Source organism: Ptychodera flava, chromosome 6 (genome assembly GCF_041260155.1).
Source record: "Ptychodera flava strain L36383 chromosome 6, AS_Pfla_20210202, whole genome shotgun sequence".
NCBI lineage: Eukaryota > Metazoa > Hemichordata > Enteropneusta > Ptychoderidae > Ptychodera > Ptychodera flava.
The window spans coordinates 3,560,150-3,586,029 of record NC_091933.1 but is presented as its reverse complement, the minus strand read 5'-3'; the positions used below and the strand labels follow the sequence as shown (position 1 = coordinate 3,586,029).

The 25,880-nt window shown below is 36.8% G+C and overlaps 2 protein-coding genes across 3 annotated transcripts in view; both read left to right on the top strand.

Annotated features, from left to right (window-relative positions):
• Positions 1–17,138, top strand: part of LOC139134623 (membrane-associated guanylate kinase, WW and PDZ domain-containing protein 2-like) — a 31,637-nt gene extending 14,499 nt beyond the window's left edge. Inside the window, exons 9-24 of one of the 2 annotated variants that reach the window (XM_070701554.1) lie at positions 87–281; positions 460–1,115; positions 1,695–1,860; positions 2,162–2,208; positions 2,580–2,739; positions 3,308–3,421; positions 4,974–5,128; positions 5,908–6,106; positions 6,785–6,922; positions 7,238–7,402; positions 7,780–7,811; positions 8,276–8,385; positions 8,807–9,602; positions 10,046–10,204; positions 11,955–12,096; positions 12,328–17,138. In XM_070701554.1, the coding sequence (XP_070557655.1) occupies positions 87–281; positions 460–1,115; positions 1,695–1,860; positions 2,162–2,208; positions 2,580–2,739; positions 3,308–3,421; positions 4,974–5,128; positions 5,908–6,106; positions 6,785–6,922; positions 7,238–7,402; positions 7,780–7,811; positions 8,276–8,385; positions 8,807–9,602; positions 10,046–10,204; positions 11,955–12,096; positions 12,328–12,395 (3,302 nt within the window). In that variant the 3' untranslated portion in view covers positions 12,396–17,138. The remainder of the gene's footprint in view (positions 1–86; positions 282–459; positions 1,116–1,694; positions 1,861–2,161; positions 2,209–2,579; positions 2,740–3,307; positions 3,422–4,973; positions 5,129–5,907; positions 6,107–6,784; positions 6,923–7,237; positions 7,403–7,779; positions 7,812–8,275; positions 8,386–8,806; positions 9,603–10,045; positions 10,205–11,954; positions 12,097–12,327) is intronic. The other variant, XM_070701555.1, reaches the window with a different exon arrangement.
• A 1,247-nt stretch (positions 17,139–18,385) lies between these two features.
• LOC139134626 (testis-expressed protein 264 homolog) lies at positions 18,386–22,343 on the top strand. The gene is made up of 4 exons (XM_070701560.1): positions 18,386–18,662; positions 20,738–20,959; positions 21,732–22,088; positions 22,123–22,343. The coding sequence occupies exons 1-4, from the start codon at positions 18,408–18,410 to the stop codon at positions 22,144–22,146; spliced, it is 858 nt and encodes a 285-aa protein (XP_070557661.1). The 5' UTR covers positions 18,386–18,407; the 3' UTR covers positions 22,147–22,343.
• The last annotated feature ends 3,537 nt before the right edge of the window (positions 22,344–25,880 follow it).

Here is a 25,880-nt window from a genome sequence, read left to right as displayed (position 1 = left end):
AAAAACATGCCCATCGCATATTTAGTGCATATAGAAAGCAATCGATGTAGTTATCTAAGTATACCTCTAATGCTATCATTTTTCAGATCACAGCGTACAAAAACCACTGTTCACCAAGAACCCGGCTGAACTTAAAGGAGACATATTGGAGACTGTACTGACTAAGAGTGTGCGTGGGTTTGGTTTCACAATCGTTGGAGGAGATGAACCACAAGAATTTCTCCAAATCAAAAGCGTTGTACCCAATGGACCAGCTCACCAAGATGGTAGACTGCAGACAGGTGAGACTTTAGTAGTATTTGTTCAAGGGCTTTTGGTGGCATTTTCAATGTAAATGCAACACAAGTCAAATAACAGAAGTCAACTACATTTAGATATGTTTAATTGCTTCTTGTCAAAATAAATTTCTGGATAGTATTAGGACAACTGTTTCATCTGCACATCATTGCTTTCACTCAGGTGATGTACTGGTCTTTGTAAATGATACCTTGGTACTTGGCTATACCCATCAAGATGTCGTGAGGTTATTTCAATCCATTACACCGGGAGAGAGAGTCTTACTTCAGGTCTGCCGCGGTTATCCATTGCCCTTTGACCCTGATGATCCAAACACCCATGCTGTCATGCGGCGTCCATCTGACCTGTCTGCGGCCAACAGAACCTTGGTTTCACAGATGGCCAATGCTGGCTACAACAGCAAACCAGCCAATACCAGGCAGAGCTATGAGAACAGCAACCGTGGGATGCAAGGCCTGTTACCCACTTCAAATCACATCCAACAAAGGAAAAACGAAGAAGTACAACGGTCCAGGGAAAGTACACCACAGATTAGGGATTACAGGGAAGGACAGTTTGCGAGGGACAGTACATCACAGTACAGGGAGGGTCTGTCATCAAGGGACAGTTCAGTGCATTCTGGTCAGATACAGCAGCCAAGAGACAGTTTACTCCAGATAGGAGTGCCCATGCACACACCGCAAGACAATGCACTGCAACGGCAGGATAAAACACCACAGAATCAGGAGTTGTCAAAACCTGAATTATTTACCATCCATATTGTGAAAGGAGCCCTTGGATTTGGTTTTACTATAGCAGACAGTGCTTATGGCCAGAAAGTAGGTATTCCCTCCATTGTCTTATGTTAAGAAGAGCTTTTCTGAAACATATGAAGTTCCTCATCAGGATGCCCTCTTTAGTCAATATGATACAGTGAGAGCAATATTCGTTGCTAGAAAATTGACCTCATGTCATGCATTAGTATTTGGCTAATTAAAAGAAATTTCCAGAAGTTCTGTCGACAAAAAGATCTCATAAATGTTATGTGCACCCACTTCAGTACAATTGTAAATTTTACTTGCACATGAGTCAAGGAATATTAGCCAACTGACAAAACTGAACAAAAAATATGAAAACTTGTATTGCCCATATAGTAAACCAGTTAATTCTACTGTGAAAGAGTTATTTGATATCCATTTGAATTTTGCATGTGGGGAAACAAATTTTCATCATTTCATGTTTGAGCTGGATATTTTCTGTGATTTCTTATGAGATACAAATTGTGCAAAATGGCAAATTATGCCAGAGGGAGATTGTGTTGGATTTTAATGACTCAATTGCATTTGAATAATTGTATATGCACTTTTACAATAAATCATGCTATAGTTATCATTCATATTTTACTCAATACTCAACAGGTCAAACAGATCTTAGATGAGCCAAGATGCAAGAACCTAGCAGAAGGGGATGTTCTGGTTGAAATCAATAGCTACAATCTGAGAAATATGCATCACAATGAGGTGGTCAACATTCTCAAGAAATGTCCAAAAGGTGTCTCTGCTGCAATTACCATCCAAAGAGGAGGTGAGTCAATTCTCAAGTCAGAGAGCCTTTCACCCATATTGTGCCTGTGTACAAGTCTAACCTTACTATTGAAAGCAGTGAGGTTGAACCAAAGTGTTGTAATGATACGCAAGGCAGCTCAGTCACGTGGAAGATGGTGAAAAAGTTTCATCCTTGAAATAAAGTGCTCAAGAAAAACTTACCTTTGTTTGTGTTGGTTTAACCAAAGTATAATGTTTTTACTTTACTTTCTGTTTCCAAAATATTGAGAAACTCTTCAAGCTTTGTTTACTTATTGCTTTATCATCATTAAATTCTGCAGGCATGTTACAAACACCACCAAGTCAGAGGAGGAGCTTTCCTACAGAGGTGAGTTTTCAGATCTCTGGAAATCATTTCAAGAGGACATAATATCAGTCTTTTGCAATGAGATAAATTCTGTTTTATACACTTGGAAGGTACTAGACCAAAAATTAGGCTTGTATATTTCAATGTTGAAACACTTAAACAGATGACTGATACCTTAATCAATTTGAGAGAAATGCAGAAAAATGTTTCATCGTAGATTTTATGGGTAACCAATTTCAAAAGTGCTTCACTCTCACACAGGAGTAGACAGTTTTCTTAACATCAACATGAACAACAATCATCATATGCATGTATATCTGGATTTCATGCAAAGTGTATGGTTGCGTAGAAAAGACATGTACTACATAATGGCGTTGTCTTTTCTATCTTAGGCCTTTTTCCCCAAGGAAGCAATCAGCAATGAGCCAGTAGACAGACCTATGGCTGGTAGTGGCACACCAATGTTTTACCAAGCGTCAGCTGTCAGAACTCCTTCAATGAGTTCAAACACCAGTAAATTGACCAACCCGTCGATGACCGACAGAGCAGATGGTACGTGATTTTGTAATGCCCTAGCTGTTCACCCAATAAGTTGCGCCGCAAAGTGCAGCTTCGATAAAACTGCTGGAATGGATCAAGCAGAACATATACTGATCATTGTTTTGTGTGTGTTAAAACTCTGAAACTGGCATGTGCATGCAGCATGCAAAGGATCATGGGTAGATTCAATGCTATGATATTTAATTGATATACTTGCCAGTCACCACACATGGATCCATCCTATACTTTGCATTGGTGAATTTGAACCCATACACGAAATTATTGAGGAATGAAGCCTGCATGATGTAGTTCATCAATCATGAACTTCCTCTTTACAAATATTGAGTTCGCACTTACTGCCAGCCCAATTACTCATCTCATACCTTATGGTGGCAGCATTGAACCCAGGGTGCCTTTATCATGAAGCCCCTTCCAATTAGCATATGCATGAGTGTGAACAGTTCTTTAGTTTCCACAGTATGTTATTTCTCAATGTAACACAGTAGAGGGTAGAGAGAGATTAGGGATAGCTTGTTATGTGCACTTGCATGTCACACTGTGTGTTTGGTTTTGTATCTAGGTCAACCTTCCCACAGACTTGGAAGGACCACGTCTGCACTTACTAACACTAACGCAAAAGAGAAGCCATACAGGAGTCCATCACCATTGAAAGTTCAGGTTCCCTCTACAACAAGTAAGGGAGTTCAACACGTCCATGTTTACACATAGAGTACCATGTAACTCCTCTGTCTGGCAGTCCTTACAGGGAATTACACATGTTGTGGCCAGCAAATTATCATCAATAGATTAAACCCGGAATTCGAATGGACCACAGTACAAACAAAACCATGTGCACTACGTACGCATAGAAATATGTGTATTTCCATACGCGCTTGTACACATGGGTTTGTTTGTACCGCCATCACGTGGTCTTTTTGGCATTCTGAATCTAGAACACATGCCCCTATTATTCCGGAATAGAACCATTATCCTAGTGTTCTCCCCAGAGGGTCATCAGACTAGACAGTTATCCTTTGAGATTCACCAGCTCTTATCAGTCTGCGAAGTATGCATGGATAATTTCTGCAATATTTGGAACTCATTTTTTTTACACACTTGACAAAAGACGTACATCATTTCCAGGAATTGTTACAGTGTATGTTTGAAACAATGTGTTTTCATTGAATGAACACTAATAGTAGACACTGCAAAACACTTGATGTATTGTTTTGATGTAACATACTCATTTAGCCAACCATCAAAATCTGAAACATTTGAGAGGATGAGGAATAATTTTAAACATGGTTTAAAAGTGTTATTTACAGCCTTGGTCATTCAGTAAGCTCTAGTGTAATCCTACAAAGTGTATAACACGTAAACAATTATTAACGGACTATTACCCTTGTGAAATATTGATTTGCTAAAGCAAAAGGTGAACAGGCCAACATAATACACTTAGGCCGCTAGCGTTCCTTTGACCCAAGCTGATCCTGTGTACTGGATATGCAAATTCTGGCACACTTGTTGTCACGCCTCCTCTCAAAACATCATAGTATGTTCCTGTTTTCAAATTTATGAGTTGTACAAAATAACGAGATTAACTTATTTTCATCTCTGGTACAACTCTTCTGAACACTGTCACTATAGACCAGTGTTAGGAAATGACATCATTTGCCATAGGTGATATATATATATATATATATCTTTTTTTCCGAAGTCGTTACTGTCTGGTGAATGTTCAAAACCAATTACCGGTGTTAGCTTCTCTGTTATGACAGCAAATGAAATCAGCAGTGTAGAGTTATCTAGTTTGTGGTCCTTGTAATATAATGAATTCTGGGGAGAACGCTGCAGAGTCCTATGTCTTGCTAATCATTATATGTAATTCATCATATATGTATGCATGTTATATGTTTGTGCATCATGTCCTATGTATCGACCATAGTTTCATACTTATATGTGTACTACAGGCATACATCCCTGGTATTGATGTATTATTATATGCAGTATATCTATATAATAGTTTTTTGCTAGTTAACAGTTTTTGTGTCATCAGGTAGCTTCAGACATGTCAATAAATGCCATTGTTTCATGTTTTCCCAAAATCACATTTCATTTAGGTGGTTTTGACATGACTGAAGTGCAGCCATGTTTTCTTTTTTATTTACACCTGTGTCATGTACATAAGGTGTCATCAATAATAAGGATTGTGTCACATGGCCAATTTGGTTGTGGTTTGTTTTCAGATTCAGTAGACGGTAGTAGGCCACCATCGCGAACTCAACAGCCCATTCTCAAAGCCAGCTCCCAGGAGAACTTCATGGAGACAACAGTGTTTTTGAAACGACAGGAAAGTGGCTTTGGTTTCAGGATTGTTGGTGGCCATGAAGAAGGCTCACAGGTAAAGAGAGCTGTCAGTGTACAACGAAAGCTGTCAATTAAGAACACCTTTAGGAATGAAAAAATATAGAGGTGTCCTTAATAGACAGGTGAAATTCTATTCAAAGTGTAACTTTTGGTTTGATAAATCTGTCCTTAATAAAGAGGTATCCTGATGAGAGAGGTGTCCGCAAGTACAGGTTTCACTGTAGTTGCATGGCATTCTATGAAAGTCTATGAATGAAGTGTACAGTAGCATAGTGTACAAGCCACTGCATAAGGGCTGATGTACCTGTGATCCGCAAGGAAATTTGTAATATCAATGTGTTCACAGCAGATTCACTGGCCATAAATCAGCTTTTTTGCTTATTTTGTTGTCCATGTGCTGTTTTAACTTGCAATGGTGAGTTCAAAAGATGGAGAAGCTATATAATATGACATTTGTACCATTTCTTGGTGACCATTGATCACTCAACATTGGTAAGAATTGGTTTTGACCAAACCATGGTGGTGAAAGGGCTAATGTAGTACTCTCTAGGGATGTATGGGATTTATTGCAATGGCAATCTTATCTTAAGCACAATTGAAAAAAATGGTGAGCATCATAGAAGTGGTACAGTGAAACTTATGGCTTGACACAATTATCACTTATTGCCTGATTCCTAGATATCTATACTCATCTAAAACGAGAGGTATTTCTTGTGGCCAAAAATGTAAAACATGTAATTGTTTATAATGGTCATGAGTATGATCACGTAGATGCACATGTTCAAGAATAGTTGTTTATATGTTTAATGGCAGGTATCTGTCGGTGCTATAATTCCTGGAGGAGCAGCTGATGTGGATGGTAGATTATCTTCAGGTGATGAAATCCTGTATGTTGATGGCAATTCTGTGATTGGTTCGTCTCACCACAAGGTAGTGTCCATGATGGGCAATGCTGCATTAGCAGGCAGGGTATCACTGGGTATACGCAGAAGAGTACGTCAGAGGCAAGCTGGTAAGCAAACAACTCTGTGCTCATTTCATCATGATAAGAAATAATTTTACTTCTCAATAAAAATGAGAATTATGAGCACTTGTATCCTCTAATTTATTATGTTTCTGAACTTTTTGACTCAAGTTGGCAAGTTATCAAATTTCATGAATCAGCCCAATATACGCATGGGTAGTATGTAAACTTTTCTTGAATCAAAGTACACTTTCTGAAGTCACTTGAGTGTCAATTATATTTAGAGTGCACACTAATTACAAGATGAGACAGGCAACCATACAAAGTTATCTTTTGTTTCAGTTTTGTTTCTATAATATAAAATTACAAGCCAAACTTTCTTTAGATATATATGGGAAACATAAATGTGCTCCAAGTGAGTGTTCAAAGATGAACAATGTTCAAATCATGAAAAAGTGTCAGTTGATTTCAGCATGTTCTGTGAAAACTGAAATGTTCAAGCCTCGGTATTTTTCATAGAGTTTGCATAATACATAATTATTTAATTGCAATTATTGACCAATAGTGTATAGCAATTCATACAAATATATAAGACAAAGTTTCTCTCATTAACTGGTATCCACACTGTACAGTTTTTAGCTGTAGAGGACTATTCAAAAAATAAATCTGCAAAAATACTGCATGAAGAGTATAGCAATGTGATGATATCCATGTATGTCATTACAGAGAGTGATAACAGAGGAACACTACCACGAAGCAAGAGTTCAATGCACTATCCATATGATGTGACGGTATCCAGACGTGAAGATGAAGGCTTTGGATTTGTCATCATATCAGCAACAAACAGATCAGGATCAACCATTGGTATGTGTCATTCTTTCATCAAAATCTAACATACTCTATATATCCTGTACTGATAATGGAAGTTTGCAAGTTAAATAAAGATTGATTCACAAAGCCCAGGGACATACACCTAGATACCTACTTGATAAACAGAACAGAATCATTGAAATCTAACTGTCCAAAAAAATACAGGAGATTGAATTACTTAGATAGTCTGTCACTGTCTTTATCATTTCCCAGTGATATGTGTCAGTTATTTACGATTTTTCTTTAAATGTGGACTGAAAGCTGTGATGTTTACATTATGAATTCCCTGTTGCTCTATTGTGACTGCAGGTCGTATAATAGAAAACAGCCCAGCTGAACGCTGTGGTAAACTTCACGTTGGAGATAACTTGATGGCTGTAAATGGTATCAACATTGTGAACACTCATCACAGTGATGTCGTCAACATCATCAAAGACTCTGGATATTCAGTCACACTGAGAATAGCAGCACCAGGTGACTACTTCTCTCTATTTGTTTTTTTTCACCACCAATTGCACAGATTTCCTTAGTATGCTTCAATTTTATACCTTAGCATCAAACTTCAAGATGCGCTGCCATTTGCTGTGTCAGAGCTACTGATTTGAATACAGAGGTCATTACATCTGTTTGAAAGCCTTGTCCAATACTTCTGTCACCATCTGGCATGTCATATAAATAATCACACAAATAAGGTACGATACTTTCTAGAGGGGAAATATTTCACTTTTCAGATCCCTGTTCACCACGTTATACCACATACAGAGTATTCAGGGTCAAAATTACACATGTAGTCATATAACCTTGCTCTTCTGAAACAGCTAATCTTGCTTCAACATTTTCCCATCTTGCAGATGATGTTTCTTCAAGCAGCTCATCACCCAGAGTAAGTATCGATGTCGTATTGGTTCAATGATCTCAACTCTCAAAGAGACAATCTTACCAAATCATTGGCAAATCACAGTCTACAAACACTGGCATGATTGTGTTAAAATTGCATACAATGTGGTGATAGGTATTACAACCCCAGCAGTGTGCATAGATTGTTGCTGACCTGTCTTGGAGGCTGTTATAAAACATCCAAGCAGGGCCATGAAAGTAAATTTTGATTGTAAAGTCTGGAAACTTTTTTCCCCACCTATACACCCACCTTCCTACTGGCAATCTGCTCACAGCATCCTTGCTGTTCCAATTCCTATGTAAATGTGGAATAAAAGCGGAAGATTCTTTGATGTACTCATAGCTCAGTATATGTCAAAGAAACAGTGAAACTTTACTGTGAAGTACTCTGACTGCTTTATTCTCTTGATGACATTCTTTCCCATTATCTCCTTTCATCTACTTACACAGAGTTCTGAACACATGTTGAATGCGATGGCTTTACCAGCACAAATCAATGACGGCGACCATCAGAACAATCCACAGTATGCCAAGCAAGTCAAGTCACCACCAGATCTAAGGTTGTAAATATGGTCCAACTTTGCTGATTTTACTGTAGTTACAGAGTTTTTGTTGTGAACCTAGGCAAAGTGATTGGCTTGTTGGAACTTTAAGTTGTTAAGACCTTATACTTTTTCGTTCCACTTTACAGGACCAATACTACATTACATAACTAACCTACTACATAATCAAATTAAGAATAGACTGAATTTTTGTCAGTATACTGTTATTTTATGCAAGCAAAATTATTTTTCCTGTATTCTTTTCTTGGCTTGGTACGACATCAACCCCACCCAGCCACATCATTTCATTGCATTTCAATAATAGAAACAGAATTATAGTTGTCATACAAGTACATTAGATTTAATGTGTCATTCATTTCCATACACTGGCCAATGAAAATGAATGATATGTTAATAATGTTGGTACTTTTGATTTTAGAATGTCTGACAGCAGTGGTGTGTATGCCAGGAATACCCCTGTGAACTACAATGACACCTACGGTGGGAGATCAACCCTGGATAGGAGATCACAGAGAGATAGACAAAAGCCAGCAGACCCTCAGTATGGAACACACAGGAGGTACTCTGAAAATCTGTCCAATAGTACTGATAGACCAGAAGAGCTCAGACTAGGGGAAGGTTTCTACACAGCGTCTGCACTCAAATCACCAGGCCTACATAAGAAATCCAATCCAACAACCCCAGTGGAGAACACCAAGAAACCTGTCAATCAGGACAACAGGTTTGATCAGAAACAACCAGTTGGGGAGCCTTTCTATGGACCATCACTTGCTGATAGAAAGAAACAGATTATGTCTCCAAATAATTACTTTCAGTTCAATGATAATGTTGATCACCGTGGTAGCAACGAGTACCGGCAGCAGCAGCAGCAACAACAACAGCCTGCTTTTCAGACTTTCAAAGACTTTGACCAGCAAAACAGAACACAGACTGACATGTATCCAAGGCGGAACGAGCCAGCTCAGCGGGAGAGGTTACCTTCAGCGCCGCCTGCCAGAATGCAGAGTAACTATTCTGATTCTTGGCAGAGGGAAATTTTAGAAAAACATAAAGCAGAAATCAGGAGAAAGGAAGAAAATCAGAGGAAAGCATACGAGCCACATCAGTCACCAAAGCACAACGCGCAACAACCGGTGCACTATTCACCCAAACACAGTGGCTATCAACAATCAGCATACTCTCCAAAGCACACTAGACGTGGCATTTATGCACAGGTAATTAGAACAATGCATTTCACTATGTCATTGATTTAATGTACATTTGTGTTTTATAGCAACAGAAAAGATGGATGTTTCCTTTGAAGTATAGATGTACTCACTAAATTTATGGTTACAGAGAATGAAATTTGATTAATGTACTACATACTTGTGTGTTCTACCATCAATATTATCCCCAAAATCTTTTGCTCATTTTAAATGAACAAAAAGTGATGCAGTGAATTTCATTATATTCTTCAATGTGAAATCAACAATGAAAATTCAAATTTTGGAATTATTTATCTTCATAAAACTACCTGACAAAGAGATGACAATACTACATTACTGATATGTAGTTTGGGATTGACCGTTAAGAGATGGTTCACCCATGTTTTCATAGTTTTCAGCATGTCTGTGTAAACATACTATTAACCCTCCATTTTCTGTGTTTACTTTTTCAGAAATCTAATAGTTCACTAGATTACTACAATGTAGAATTGCTCAAAGGACCAAAAGGTTTCGGTTTCAGCATTCGCGGAGGTAAAGAGTTCAATGACATGCCACTGTTTGTACTGAAGATAGCCGAGGATGGCCCTGCTGCTGCTGAGTCTAAATTAAGGGTATGTCAAATGAAAAATAGTTTTGACAGTGAACCAATAGCAGTATTACTAGTAATGTGTTATTCTCATAGTGTGAGATTCATGTCCATTTTGTAGGATTTTCTTGTAATTGTTTCAATGCTTGAAAGTAAGGCTTTATGATTGCGTAAAAAGTTAATCATGGTAAAATTGTACTCACCCATACTTTTGTAACACAAAACTGCAGTTATACTAGGGGAGAGACTTGTACTGGAACAACCACTTTCCTGCAACACTTGCCTAATTTATCGTAATTTAATGTAATTTTTGAACACCTCTCTAACGTCTCCTGTATGTTTATGTGCAAAAAACATTGTAAATGGACAAAAAAAAATACTGACAAGATTTATTGAGTATTCTCATGATCTCATGAACCGGCATGCCATGATCAGTCACCTTGATATTGCTAGCCAATCATTGCCAAAAGACAGCAAGACTCAACAATGTTTTCCTTGCCTAGCTGATACTGTTAACAGTACTTTATTTTGCCGATCTAAATTAAACTAAATACACAATCCCTGGCTAAAGAAGTGACACTTTTAACTTACGCTAATTATGGAAATCAGAAGAAAGCTTTGAACAGAGTCTTCATACAATATATGTTGATTGGCATCAATGAACATACCGGTACATGGTGTGAACTGAACATGAATGCATTGGCTGCACACAAGGGAAACTTGATTTTCAAGATGAAACAGTCTGTTATCTTGTGAAGTTGTGAAAACAAAAGCCTTGGAGTGAAATTAGTCACTGGTCAAAACTCTTCACAGATGAAAACATAATTACTTCAAACAATGAAGTCGCTTGTTGAGAGAGTGATCGACAACTAACATCGTGGACATACCTAGAAATGCAAAACAGTTACCACAGTAGAACTTGATCTATTAGGTAATGGTGGCCACAGGATTATAAGGTCGTGGAAAAATGTGTCCTTTTCCTTACAGTACCATCATGCAAAATTCAGTGTTACATGGTTTTCACACCTTTTACTATTTTTTGTGGTCCTAAAAGTAATTTTAGCAACTGTAAAGAGAACCATTACACTTTCCTGTACGGATGTACAGCAATTTCAAAAATCCTGTCAAAGTATTGGAGGGGCTTATACATGAGCAAGGCACTATACTTGGATGAGTACAGTCAGATATTACTAGTGAGTCAATCAGATTAAATGCAGTGCAAATATCTTGTTAAAAATACAGTGCCCCCAAAATATTTTTTATGCAGGAAAGTCTTTTATTCTATATTAAAAAACTGTTAGTAATGCTCTGCAATAATGAAAACTTCACTTTGTTCAAGTTCTATGTTGTTATTTTTCAGTGTAGGATGGGTCAAACATAAGTTTGATGTATATTCAATCACTGTGTAAAGCAATCAAAATCCAAACTCAAGACCAAATGTATTCAAATCCTATTTGCCAACCGAAAGCAATTAATATTGAAGAGCATATTGTTGTAAGATATGTTCAAATCCACCTGACTGAGTTAGAAACCTAGGATTTACAACGAGGATGGTAAAATAGATACATCAAATGGACAAGAAGCTGCAATCATTAAGATATGAAACATTGACATCTTGCTCCATATTATTGACAAGATCTACATTCTTTGAAAAGAACATTTTGCCTGCTGGTCATTAATGCAAGGTTAACAGTCCATATGTCAAATGATTTGCATCCTGTATTGGTGATCTGATTGATGTGCCCTTATTGATATTTTCTGTCACTTTCCATCAGGTTGGGGATCAGATCATGGAGATAAATGGCTATAGAACAACTGGTATGAAACACTCTGAAGCCATTGACATCATCAAGAGAGGAGGTGGAGTTGTGAAATTATTGATCAAAAGAGGAGGACAATCAGCATCACCAGCATCAGGTAAACAAAGTGTAGTAACCTAGACAACAGGCCATGTGATTAGTGTTACTGTGGTTTAACTAGCCCAGTGTGCCCTCTTTGTCAATTTGATGCCAAAATGAGTCACAAGTGATCTCTTTAATTGAGTACATGCATTAGTATAGTTACTGTATCAAACACGGAGAAATTCATGAATGGTCCATAGTCTGGTATGTTTATAGTACTAATACATATATTTCCTTACTTTCTCAGGTTATGGAGAAGAAGCACTCAACAAATTAACTTCACCAGTGAATTATGCTTATTCCTACACAAGATAGAAACATAATTTCATTTTAGCACTGAGTTAGCACCACCAAACTACAGTACTACACTCCCTTTTCTCTTGCTTGCTTGGAGGTTGATCTACAGACTGTACAAGTATCAATGTGCAACCCAAGACAACAATGCCTCATGGAATCTATGGAGGGCTGGAGATTTTTGTCTGCTTCTCCTTGATGAGGACACGGTATGCTGGTCATAGAAAGGGAGTTCACTTGAATCACACTTTGCCTGGAACTTGCTAACTGTCCATGCGTGACTACTATCAACACATTCCAATCTGAGCTGAGACGAGAAAAAAACCAGACAAACCTACCAATAATAATGATAATTGTAAATGACAAAAAATCACCTTGAATTTAGACTTTGTGATGATTACCTTGATAGGAAAGTGGATTAGACGTTTCTACGGATCATTTGGCAATCTTGTAAATTATAAATAGAACTTGCCTTTTTTTTTTAAAATTTGGACAATATTCAAGGTGTGTGGGTCATATTTGCCGTGACTTGTATGTTGACATGAATGGCCTTTTCTCATGGAATTCACAAGGTAAACCAGACACACTGGCACTTGTTACAAATGTTGTCACATTTAGGGATATTGTGGGCCATAAAATATTGGGCTTACCGAGCATTAACTCTCAATTTTCTCACTATTTCCATTCCTGTTAACTAGCTGGTTGTTATGTATGTATTATCATGTTAACATGTGCAATGCCCACCCCAAAAAAGAAAAATAAAAGAGAAAAGTAAATCAGAAATAAAAAATTGAAAAATCAGGGACTGAGAACCACCAAGCATGAACCTATTTTTTGGCCAAGGACTGACTTGATTGTTTTTATCCTGAGCTACTTCATGTATAGTGCTGTTATTCTTTTGATTGGGTAAAGATATGATTTTAAGCACTTTAAAATGTTTTTACGCTTTGTCACCGCATTGAGTTTGTTGCCCATATTTTACCTTTTTTAAAAATTTAGCAAAGTAGAAAAAAATTTTAATATCTTCACTATCATGTATTCTGACACAAACCTGTTGAACACTTTCACTGAACAATGCAGTACAGAATCTTTATGGTATTACAAAATTTTCATTCTCTGCCCCATGGGAAGATCGGTACAAAGATTTTCCAGTGTAATTTTTACAAAGATGAGAAGACACCCACTTAATTTGATTTGAATTGGGTCAAGGATGATGTTATGACTTCAAAGTTCCAAAATAAAGTATATGTATGTGTAACATTGACAGTAACATTAAATTTGTATTCAGCTTGGATTATCGATGCAAATTTCTTCTCTGCTGTCTGTAAGTATTGTATTTGTATTCTGCAACAGGAATATATCCAAACCAGCCCTTTAGTTCCAAAAGTCCATACCCAACATGTGATTGGAATTTTGTGTCAGCTCTTATTGAACCCAGAAAATAAATACTGTGTTTTCCTGAATTAAATAAAAACTTCAAATCGATATGTCAGTCGATAATCATTGTCATTACAGATTAATGTTTGCAATGCTACACCCTGCCGATATCTTTCAAACTGTTCTCAATTTTTAAAATGTTTAGTTTATTTTGAAATCAGAGCATTCTAAAAATTATCAGTTACGATTCACAAAATGGCTCCGTAGAAGTCTCTACTGTCTTATTGTTCAGTGTAAGAAAAGTTCAATAACCCAGGTCTACCTTAGCCTTTGCTATGTAGTAAAGCATCCATGAATTATTATAAACTAGTTAAAGATTGGTGTATATATTCAAGCAGGTTTTCTTTTGTTTTTTACAGTTTTTAGCCGTCAGTAGTACTACAAAGCAATAGTTGCACCTATAATGTCAGAGGCGTTTTTAAAGTTACAAAAAAATTATAAATTCTCTTTAAGTGTTATATAATTACTGTGTTCACATTCAACCTGATAGGTTCACTAATAGACAATACCTGTCCGAAAGAATTCTTAAAACTGTGATTTCAAAGATTGCATTCCAAAACATGTATTTCATAGCAAGTAATAAGGTTTACTGTTAAAAAATTCAAAAGGTATATTTTCTTGATCATAGAGTCAACATCAAGCATGTGAAAATTATACCTGTTCACACCTGTTCAGTGTCAATGTCCATCAAAGGAATTCATTGAAGTCTGTATATAGATGTGTCAAGAAGCACACCTGTACAATGAAAATACAAATGTTCAATTCGTTGTATAGTGTTAAACTCTAAAGCAGAATATATATTTTTATGAGAAATGGGGAAGACTCTAAATACATGGAATTGTTACATTTCTGAACGTCAACGTCATTGGTTTTGACATGCACACCCGTGTCTGGAACTCTACCAGTGATATGGTATTGTTAGCTGGATGCTGGTGTGTTTTTCATTTTGTGTTGAGACTGTGTGGAACGGCCTGATGCTTTCAGTCTGTGCCTCACGTACGACAAACTACTGTCACAGTAAATAATTGTCACCTGTGAATTGACCAGTGTGAAACTGTGGTACATCTCATTCAGTTTTTTAAGCCTGCACAACGAATAAACAAAGGAAGCAATGCATCTTCTCACAGCCCTTCACCAAAGGGACTGTGCCCTCCTACATGAGGCAATTTCTTGCCAAAATTGGATTAATACCTACATCATTTTTTCAGGCTTAGCAGTATTTGATTACATAGGATTTCACATCATCTGTAGACAATGTTGTGTAACTTTCCAAGTCAACAGAACACAGATATCTTACAACCACTCACACTGCATCATGGGTAATACATTGTCAGTTTGTTATTCCTGTGGCTGTAACCAAATGTTGAACAGGTTAATACTTGTCATGTCATTTTCTGAAAAAAAAAAAATTGATCAGTTCATAAATAGTTCTTAAAATGTGATTCCCTTGAGGGGGGGCTTTGTTTTTCTCCCAACTATTCTGACCAACCATGTAGCTAGTTATATGTCATGTGACTGATATGGAATTGGGAAATATTGTCTGAAAGAGCATAACCTGCCTGGTAGTCACCTATCCAATCAGCCCTCCCACATGGCCAAGTGTAGTGAAATAGCTTGGAATGTCATGATATGACTAGCAAAATGAAAAAGAAATCCAAGCATTCTGAGTTGGTCTGAATTTCACGGGAGAACAGAAAGTCTTCCTATGGTTGAGTTCATTTATGGAATTGTAATATTTTTCATGTCTTTATGTCCATGTTGGCAAATAATCTATCCAGCGACCGGAATATCCTGCATGATTCTAGAGATACTTTGTTTGAAACTGCAGCACAGTTCTTTGCAGGTTCTATGCACAGTTTGACTGGCCACTCCCAGTATAGTTTCAAGATGTTAAAGTCTAATAAAACCATCAAACTTTGACCTTGACCTCATAAGCAATGAACACTCTATGCAACTGCTATCTTCTGTAATATTTGTCATTATTCGGCATGGTAATCTAATTTTGTCCCCGTGTTCTCTTTCCTTCATTTGCCGCCTTTTATTTTAGCCCATTTTGTAAATTTTTTTTCCCTCAGCATATTGGAATTTCCATCACGTAGTCAAGATGTCTTTGCTAGTTTTTGTCAAATGATAATAAAACCACAAAAAAATGACTTTGCAAATACAGAATCAAATGTAATATAACTTTGATTTAACTTGAAGTAATTAATTAAAAAACTGCCATATTTATTTATATGTTCTTGATCTAGGAATTAACCTGTAGCTGATCACACATATTTATAAAGTAGATCAATTAGGTTTATTTTTAGTTGCCCTTCAGAAGTTACATGTATCCACAGTATCTGTCTATTTCTGTTTGTGATGTTAATTTCTTTTGAAGCTGTTACCATGGTGACTAGCCTCAGTTTGAGTGACAGTGGTTAGTTCTTTCATTTGGACACCGATGCTGTTATTTTACGGGATGGATCATTTTTTTTATATTTTCTTCTCAAGACAGGACATCAGATGGAAACATCTTCACAAACTTGTTCTGAAATGTACACTAGCTGAAAAAGAGTATTGATAGCGTGAACATGCAGATGGAGACATCTTATGACAATGATTGATGTCAATTGTAGGCATTTTTCCATGCAGGTGTAAAACCCATTATGTTATTATATCTGCAAAGTAGTGGAATGAGCATTCCTTGAGATCAACAAGTTGTGTTTGGTGTAGCAGCCTGAAACAAAGAGCAAAGATAACAAAAGCATTTACATCAGTGAGAGATTCAGCAGTGATGGTCATGTAGTGTGCATCATAGTGATTGTTGAAGAGTTAGTTGGTATACAGACTTACAGTACATTTCAAGTAAAGCAAACTAAACCACAGAATCCCAGTGTGTCATGATAAGTATTCTTGTTGGCTTCTTCAAGTGTCAGTTAATTTTTATATTAGGGTTTTTTAAAACAAAGGAATGACAGAAACATGTACAGTAGGGTACTGTCATGTCATACCTTTTAGATGCATTGTCACAAGACTTTGGAGTCCCAACCAAATGCTTGCCAATTTACTTATTCCTGGCGTCATGAATCCCATAGGATACAGGACTGCTACATCTGCCAATTGATATCCCTCGATTCAGGAGTTTTTGTCTTCGTTTTTTAGATTGTTTCTTTGAAGCAAAAAAAAATTGTGTGCATGTCATAGCTTTGTTGTGAAAATCAACATCCTTGGTGAAAACCTTTGCTCCTCTCTTATGAATCTGTAAAGACTGAATTAACTAAAACAATGCATTTGTTCAGATGATCCATTCAGTGTCAACTTTTGAATAAAGGATTATGTCTCTGACGTTTAGAAGTCTTTGCCTCTCTTGTTTTCAGTCAGTCCCTCCATCCCTCCACCTCACTGAGTAGTGATGACTATGCATGTTCATTATGTGACAGTATGTAAAATGCCAATATGTAAATATACACTACCTTCTTCACATTGTTCTCCTTAAAGAGGAGACTCTGAGGGGGGTCATCTGAAATGCTCCTGTGCGACTTTCTAGTGAATCAGTGTCTTGATATGTATGTCAGTTTAATCAGTTCACTTGATACAATGCAGACTGCCTTGATTTGGAAATGACACTGACACTGACATAAAATCGTGACAAAAGCAATAATGGAACTCTGTACATTCATAGACAAAGTAATGAAAAGAAAAATACATTTGATTGCCCAACCAAGGGTTATGTTTACAAATCTGTTTACGTTTGCTCTTACTATGTCCTATCACATGCAAAAATAATAAACACATTTTCACTATTAGGGGCCCTTGCAATCCATGCAAGATGATTACTTCTTCCACTGAAAAATTTTAAATTTTGTTTTCAAATACTGACCATTGCAAAGTTGAACATTGAATTAAGATTATGATTATTTTTTCTTGTGAACGAGAACTGTATGATTGTCATTATCCTGAATTACAGTTGTTTGCTGAATGGCTGTCAGATTCGGACTCTGAGCTCTGTGCAGATTTATTCTTCACAGTACAGTAATACAATTCTTATTATCAGTAGAACATTTCTTGCCATTAAATGTTGCTTATTGCAAGGAAAAGAGTGCATCGGAGTGTTATTTCTGCAATTCTTCAGGAAAATAGCATCCATAATATTTTATTTATTCATTTATTTATTTATTTATTCACTCACAACACTTCAAAGAAATTCATGCCATGTGACAGACAATATTCAAGAAAATTTACCCTTTTGTACTTATATATTCATGCGCCTTTGGGAATGCAAGTTTGCATGATGACACCCCCTACCCAGTCACTGATGATAATAGTGAAGGGCAGGGACTGAAAATGTTTGTCTCTAGGGGGCATCATTAGGAATGTAAATAGAAAAAATTGGCTCTAAGAATGAAAACAAAGCAAAAGCATTTTTGAGTGAATGTTTCATTTTAGAAGCGGATTGGCCATTTTTTTCATTTCAAACAAAATCGGCAGTTAATGAATTGATTCAAATCTGAAAGTCGCGTACGGACGATTTTTACAGTTTACATGCGTAAAATGTGAGAGAAGGACCCTTACACACTTTTTCTAATTTGCGCACGCGCAGACTTATTCGGTAAAATGGCGTTTCTGATTGTGCTGGGAATAGTGTTTCTCACCATCGCTCTGTTTCTTACACTATGTTTGCTAGTGGTGTATTCGGGCCTATTCCATTCGGTTGATGTTAAAGCGGGCAGACCTCCTGTGTCAAATTTGTACATCGCTTATAAATACCGTAAAGGCCCATACAGTGAATGTGGGGATTTGTTTACCGATACTGTAAAGTTAGCTCCTGATCACAGATCGATTGCGGTTTTCTACGATTCCCCGTGTGAGGTAAGTACATGCAATGTGTTTGAAGGTTTTAGAAGTTCGAAGCCAAACAGTTCGTAATAACTGCGCCGAAGATGACGGCGGGGTTTTTGCAGTTCTTCGAGGACCAAATATCTATTTGTAGTCATACAGTTCATTTCGAAGTTCAAGTGCTCGAACCACCGGCAGAATCTTTGAGTGTTCAATATACACATTAATTGTTCAATATAAAGTAACTCGCATGCATGCACTGAGAAAGAGACTGAGATATGAGAGCGCCTTCATCAGTATAAAAAAATAGTTCCTATCCCATACGGCACCTTGTAATATTTTTAAGTATTTGTGCCATACACCTGTACACAGTGCCTGTGTCATGACCTTCACACGATCTCGGCTCGAGAAAGAAGGAAAGTGTGTTTGTCTCAGACTGCGCCCTCTAATTAGGTGTCGCAGAAATATATGGGGAATGAATCTCCCTGCCCTCACAAAACTTTTACCATATTATCGACCTATCTCCTAAGCTGGTTCTGTTGTCTGGTACATGTCGTTTAATATGTGAAAGTACCAAGTGGTCTGCGACCTGTATTGAACTTTGTCATTTTTAATCATATCACAGCAGAACGCATGCCTCTTCTCCAGTTGTGCACAATTGGGGGGGGGGGGGGGGACTGTTCCCCCCCTCCATGGCAAAGAAACAGTAAACAGGGATAGGGGGATTCATTTTTTCATACGATTAGCAATTAAGAGTCAAAAGAATTATATTCAACATATAAGGACTGATCACTTGTTGTTAAAAATATCTAAATGTTTTTGACAAACTTATTGACAGTGTCTGGTTAATTTCATACCTCTAATCATGGACCCCAATCACTCAGAAAATATGTTCAAGTTTTCCACACGTACATTTTTAAGAGCTTCACTACTGAGCAATGGTAGCCATCTAGGAGAACATCAGATACTGATAGCAGACGTCATGTTGATGCTTAATTCAAGTACCGTAACCGTCTCTTATTAAAGACTCCAATGATATGTCAATTATGGCAAAAAATATGAAACAAAATTTAGGAATTTTACGTTTCCAATAAGGCACCTCAACAGATCTTGGAAACCATTTTCTACATTATGTAACCCGACCATCATCATGGTTTTTGAAGACAAAGCACTAGTCACCTGTCTTTCAATATGTCAATCTTTTTGTTGTTTCTACACTGTCACTGTCATTGACAGTTGTTATATTAGTAGTGGCAGTTACCTGAATTCCTTGCCGGAGTATTATTTGCATCTATTCCAAAATGCATTATGCTCCATGGCGTATGTAGAATACGACATGCACATCGTTTAAAAAAGTACCGGTAGTAGTTTGCAGTCATATCGGATCAAGTTTTGTTGCCCAGGGCAAGCTTTGGGAAGTTTGGGCAAAAGGAAGAGTTACAGTCAGTCAGCACATCTTGTACACTATCAGATTGTGTGTGACGGATGCTGTATGATACTTTCTCATCAAAAAACACTGACATACAACTCCTTGATTTATACAATGGCATCATTGATTGTCGAATCATTCAAATGAAGTATTCACTTGATTTTGTCATGTTGGACAAACACCCTGTGAATATTAGAGCAGCTTCAATTTGAGTTCATATTTTGATTTGCATGTTTTATATTGTTTTAGATTGCAATCAAGCCATGTAAATTTCAATTTTTACTGGTAAGCTTTTTTGGAAGATTCATTTATTAAGTGTGTTACAAAAGATTAGTTGGCAATTTTAAAGGAGAATTCAAGTGATAGTGTTTTATGCACCTTCCTGTTGTCAGGCTATTGCATGGCATGCAGGAAGTAAAATAGCCCTGTTTTTGAGTTTTAATGGTGACCAGTCCACAAATAGCACCTTGGGAACGAAAATTAAGAATGCGTTATCTTCCTGATTTGCAAAACTGATGTATTGATGCAGCAGACACATTAAACTAAGCACAAACAGTGACACTTATGCACTCACATGCAAAAAAAAATCTTCGAACTACATACTTAGATGCAGAGTGTCAAAGCTTCTTGACCACTTTGCAACATCACTGAAGTCCAATTTCATTATTTCCTTGAACAGGTGGCAGCAAATGAACTCAGGTACATTGTAGGCTGTATCCTTGCTGAGGGGGATGAGACTCCTGACAAAGAACTTGAAGAAAAGATGAAAAGTGAAGGGTTCAAGACTGCCAAGTTTCCAAAGATCGACCACTGTGTCAAAACTACTTTCCCGTATACTTCTGTTGTTTCAATTTATATTTCAGTCTTCAGAGTGTATCCAAGGCTTAGGGAGTATGTCAAGGTGAGTAGAGATGGTAAAAGAATGGTGAGAGGAAAGAATGCTGGTATGATATGTAGAAATTTATAATAAGGTGATAGGGTTCTAGGACTGTTAAAGTCCTTGATTGGATGACTCAATTTCGAAATTGTCACAAATTGGAAGTTTACAATTACGTAGTGTGCTGTTTTAATCCCTGTGATTTGATTATTGAAGAGTGTCCAGTCAACATCTGTGATTGGTTGATATGATGTTTTGATTATTGTGATTGGATAATTGAACTCATGAATTGTCAAAGTCTGTTATAGGATGATTAATTTCTATGGACCATTGAAATCTCTGAATAGGAGACCCGATTAATTTATGTGAGACAATGATTGAATACAGCGACTGATGGATACCACCTGGATATCTCTGTTGATGTTTGTAATTTAGACTTCTGAATGATCAAGTAATTGACATGTGTGATTTTTTATTTCATCCTTTTTTTTACTGGTTTATTACAGTCCCTTCTCAGAAGCTAAGCTTCCCTCCATAAAATTTGAATTTCGAATCTCATTCTTATATTGTAGTTATAAATTTTGAACTTACATATGAACAAGTGTATAGTTATGTTGTAGTGTTATTTACTTACCCTCAATGAATCTTTTGTGAAACAAAAGATAATTAATAGTGGTATGTTGAAATCCTCTTACAATGTCATAGCTCTCAGTGCCTTTACCTAAGCATCTTATTTATCTCGAGAAAGTCTAATATCTGATTCAGTCATGCTTTTCCTTTTGCTTAACATCAACAGACACAAAAACTTTGCGCCCATCCATTCATGGAAATTTGCGACAATGATACCATCTACTACATAGGCCCACTGGCTAGACAGAATGAGTTCTACGTTTCAGAAGTATCAGATATGTCGTCCTCTGATGAGAGTGATGATCCTCCACTGGCAGCGAGCATCAGGCCACGGAAAATGGATGTCAAGGCCAGTGGGGACAGGAAAGAGGAGGGGCCATCTACAGATAGGCAGAAGGGTCCAAGTGGAGCTGGGGGAGAAGGAGAAGGAGAGAGTGGGGGTAGCAATGAGGAGGATACGATGGGATCTGAGACATCCAACAGTGCCAGTGAAAGCCCATTTGAGGAGCTGCGTCTAAGTGAAGTCAAGTGAGGACAAGAGTTCAAGTGAGGACAAGAGTTCAAGTGAGGACAAGGAGTGATCTCGCCATAATGTGGATGTTTGTCTGTACACACTGCCTTGACTGAGCGCAACAAGATAGCATCGTCGCAGTACCGCCACCAAGTGTTCATCTTAAGACTTTCCCAGGGCATGTATTCCAGAGTGCTCCTTGCATTGTTTACAACTTCAATATGTCAGCACAGTAGTTGATCACCAGTCTTGCTGGTCAGTAGTACAATGAGGAGACTTTTTGTCATGTATATCTCTGAGCCTACTGTAGCAAATCCTGCTACGTCATTTTAAGCAAAGTTGCAAAGTTCATTATTAAAACAGCTGTGAACAAGTGTTTGAGGTGATTGGTGTTTGATAGGGATTGAAAGTTTCTCCTCTAAACTGCAGTGTTTGTCAGAAAGTTCATATTTGTTAATTTGTACTACAATCCATGACTAGACAATCTTTTACCTCTTCAGCAATTTTCCCCAAGATTTACAAAGGTGATCAGTGCGTAATTGACATTGAATTTCTCAGAAATACATTTGATTTACATCAAAGGCATTATTGATGGCTTGGTTAGTTTCCAGTTAAACAAGATGTGTTGATTTGATCTGCATTTAGTGTTGCATGATTTGATTGGCTTGTTCTTTTTAAGATCCTCTTTTGATTGGCTGTATGTTTGCATGAATGCATGTTCATGATATGTGCATTCATTTTATCAATTACCTACCTCTGCCAGATTGGTTTATTCAAAAAGATAAATAAGGAGCTCAATAACACTGCCTACCATGTGATTTTGTGTGTATTGCAGTTACTCTGGACTGCCATTCACTGAAAATAATTTAATTATTGGACACAAATGGTGAAAATGTCAAATTGCTTTTACATGTAGTCTGCTCATGGTTTCAATAAACAAATTCCAAGTGTGTATTTGCTGTACTCGGACTTCTCAACCAAATCAATATATTCCAACATGCCTACATTAGATCCTCTAAATAAAGTGGGTCAGTGCAGCCTGTATGTAGCTCACAAGAACTGTTATTGCTCGACATTCAGTAACACAGATTCATGTAAACAAGCATTGACGCATGACTATGGCACACGGATGCCTCTCTGTTGAGTTTTACTGAACACTTTCTGCAAATCCGTTATATCCATCTACCATGGATGTCTCTGCACACAGGGTCATTTACCGTGGCAACCATTCTACATATTGGCTTTTTATGAAAAGAAATAAAGATATCAAAGTGGTGACCACCTAGAAGTAATTTTATATCTTTTTTGACAAAGATGAGCAAAAACATTTAATTTCATTTAATATTGCTCCAGCATGTTTGTTCAGATGTTCACACGTATACACATCAGAAATATGTTGGCAAAAATCACCATTCTCTCAGCTCATGTGGGTTTGTTGAGATTTTACTTCCAATGTCAATTTTTTTTTTAGTGTACAAGCTACAGATCTTTCATTTATGTGCACCAGATTTCAACAGTGTGCTAATCATGGATAAAATCCTGCAGAATATCGTAATATATAAAATTACTATCATTGTTTTGAAACCTCTGTTTTCATGTCATGTTTACTGTGCCTTGCTATTAGCTAATACAAACAAAAATTACCGTCATATTTTTGGAATGCAAATGGTAGATTAACAAATAGGTTGTCTAAATGTGTTTTTGAACAACATTTTTATTTTTACACCGCAAGGAGAACATCTGGCATATTCTTAATTGTTATAAAAATATTCTCATTGTAAGAATTGTGATATTATCTAAAGTTTGCCATGTTGACCAACCGTTATTAATATATTTCATGATTTGATATGCAATACATACACCATGTAAAGAAGTTGTTAACTCACCAAAAGTTAATAATTCTATGTTGTAAACATCATCATGCTCTTGTTTGTACCTAAAACCTAGGCTAAGTGCTGTAGAGGCTTACCTTCAGTAGCTGTAATGAATTTCATCATTAGTATGCAACGAAAGGTATACGTCTGAAGATATTGAGGAGTCTTTCAGAAATTATTCTTGCAAGAATAGTGAAATTGGTACTTTTTTATCACTGATGTCATTAGTGTCACTACAAACTACATGTAAAAGTTCCAACCACAAAGCTGTAGGAATGAAAAACCTGTGAACAAATGCAAAATTTGCCTGTATTTTTGTCGGCAGCAGCAAATGTCACATGTGTTTGTATATTTGGTATCAAACTTACAATTGTGATCTGTACTATCTGATAAAAATAGTGGTGAGATAGTGATTGGTGTCAACCAGAAATATGCCAATGAACCAACCATTTCTCTGACAAATTGCAAACCTCAAAGTATGTCGCACTAAGGTTATATTTGGTTTTCATCTCATTTAGCAACATTGTTTAAGCATAGACCCTCGAGGGTCTATGGTTTAAGTTCACACCTGATATTGAACCTTTCACCTTTGACCCTTTCATTACTGTGGTTTGGCAATTGGTGCAAGATTCAAGGTAGATTAGTATTAATTTAAGCAAATTGTATTAACAAGCATTGTTCAGGTGTTGAAATTTTAAGCGAATGATTCATTATCTTTGTCGACTATTCATGTACCTGGCATTATTCACTGTACAGGGCTTGGACCAAACAATATCTATGATTGGTTGAACTTGAATTGTTTGTAGCGAATTAATGTGATCAGGTCAAGAAGGTACACATGTTTCTTGACATCAAAAAATAACACGTTTACCTCAAGCTTTCAATCCTCATATAATATGTCTTACATAAGTTTTTTCTCAAAATTTGTCAGGGTGATCATCTCTTCAGTCTTCCTTAATTTAAATTTCCTTCAATCTCTTTCTGTTTCTGCTCGCACAACTTAATACTGTCAGTCCACAAGTTCCTAAAGATCTGCCATTGATTCATCTTGAATAATCTTATTGCTTGTAGTTTGCATGGATACCAAGTACTCTATGCAAGTTGCCAGCAGTAAGTTCAGAATTGGTAAAATTTCACATCATTGCTTAATCATGTTACAGGTTTCAATGATTCAAATCAAAAACTGAATATGCATCAAAATTGTTTTGACAAACTTTGTTTGTGTGTCCAAGTCGACCCAATGGCATTAAGCTTTCATTGCTATAGTTTTACACAGTTCCATTGTTTTCTTTCTTTAAAGTTGGACATCTATACAGGGAAACGGGGAGGAATAGGTTAACCACAGAGTAACATTGATAAGGGTATGTAGCATGATGGATGGATATCATGGGGAGTATCCTTGAATGACAAAGTTTCTGTCCAAAGGATGTAATACTGGTAACACATGCAGTTATTCTGTGGGTGGACATTTGAATATTTCAGTTTTGTATTACCAATTTAAGAGTGCCATGCTACTTTGTTAACCATGCGTTTTTTTCATAGAAGAATGATAGTGGTATTTTTATCTGTGTATGAGAATGCACCGCATTGATATCATACATTAGTGTTGGACGTATCTGTTCAGTTTTGTTGAATTGTTTCCAGTTTGATGGACTCTGCTATGTCACAGAGTAAATAATGTAAAGCCCTAGTAGCTGAACTGTTGGCTTTATGTTTCTGATTTCCTTTACAAAACTTAAGTTTTGGCAAATTACTGTACTCACTTAATAGAGATATGAGTCTGCTGGTATAAGTCATCATACATGTACAAGGATATTATGAATAGATAATTAGGATTATTGTTACATAATACTTGTCACTTCATGCCAAAATATTCCTACCACAGTGTTGCTTTATATAAATATTTTACCATGTACATGGTCAGTGAAGG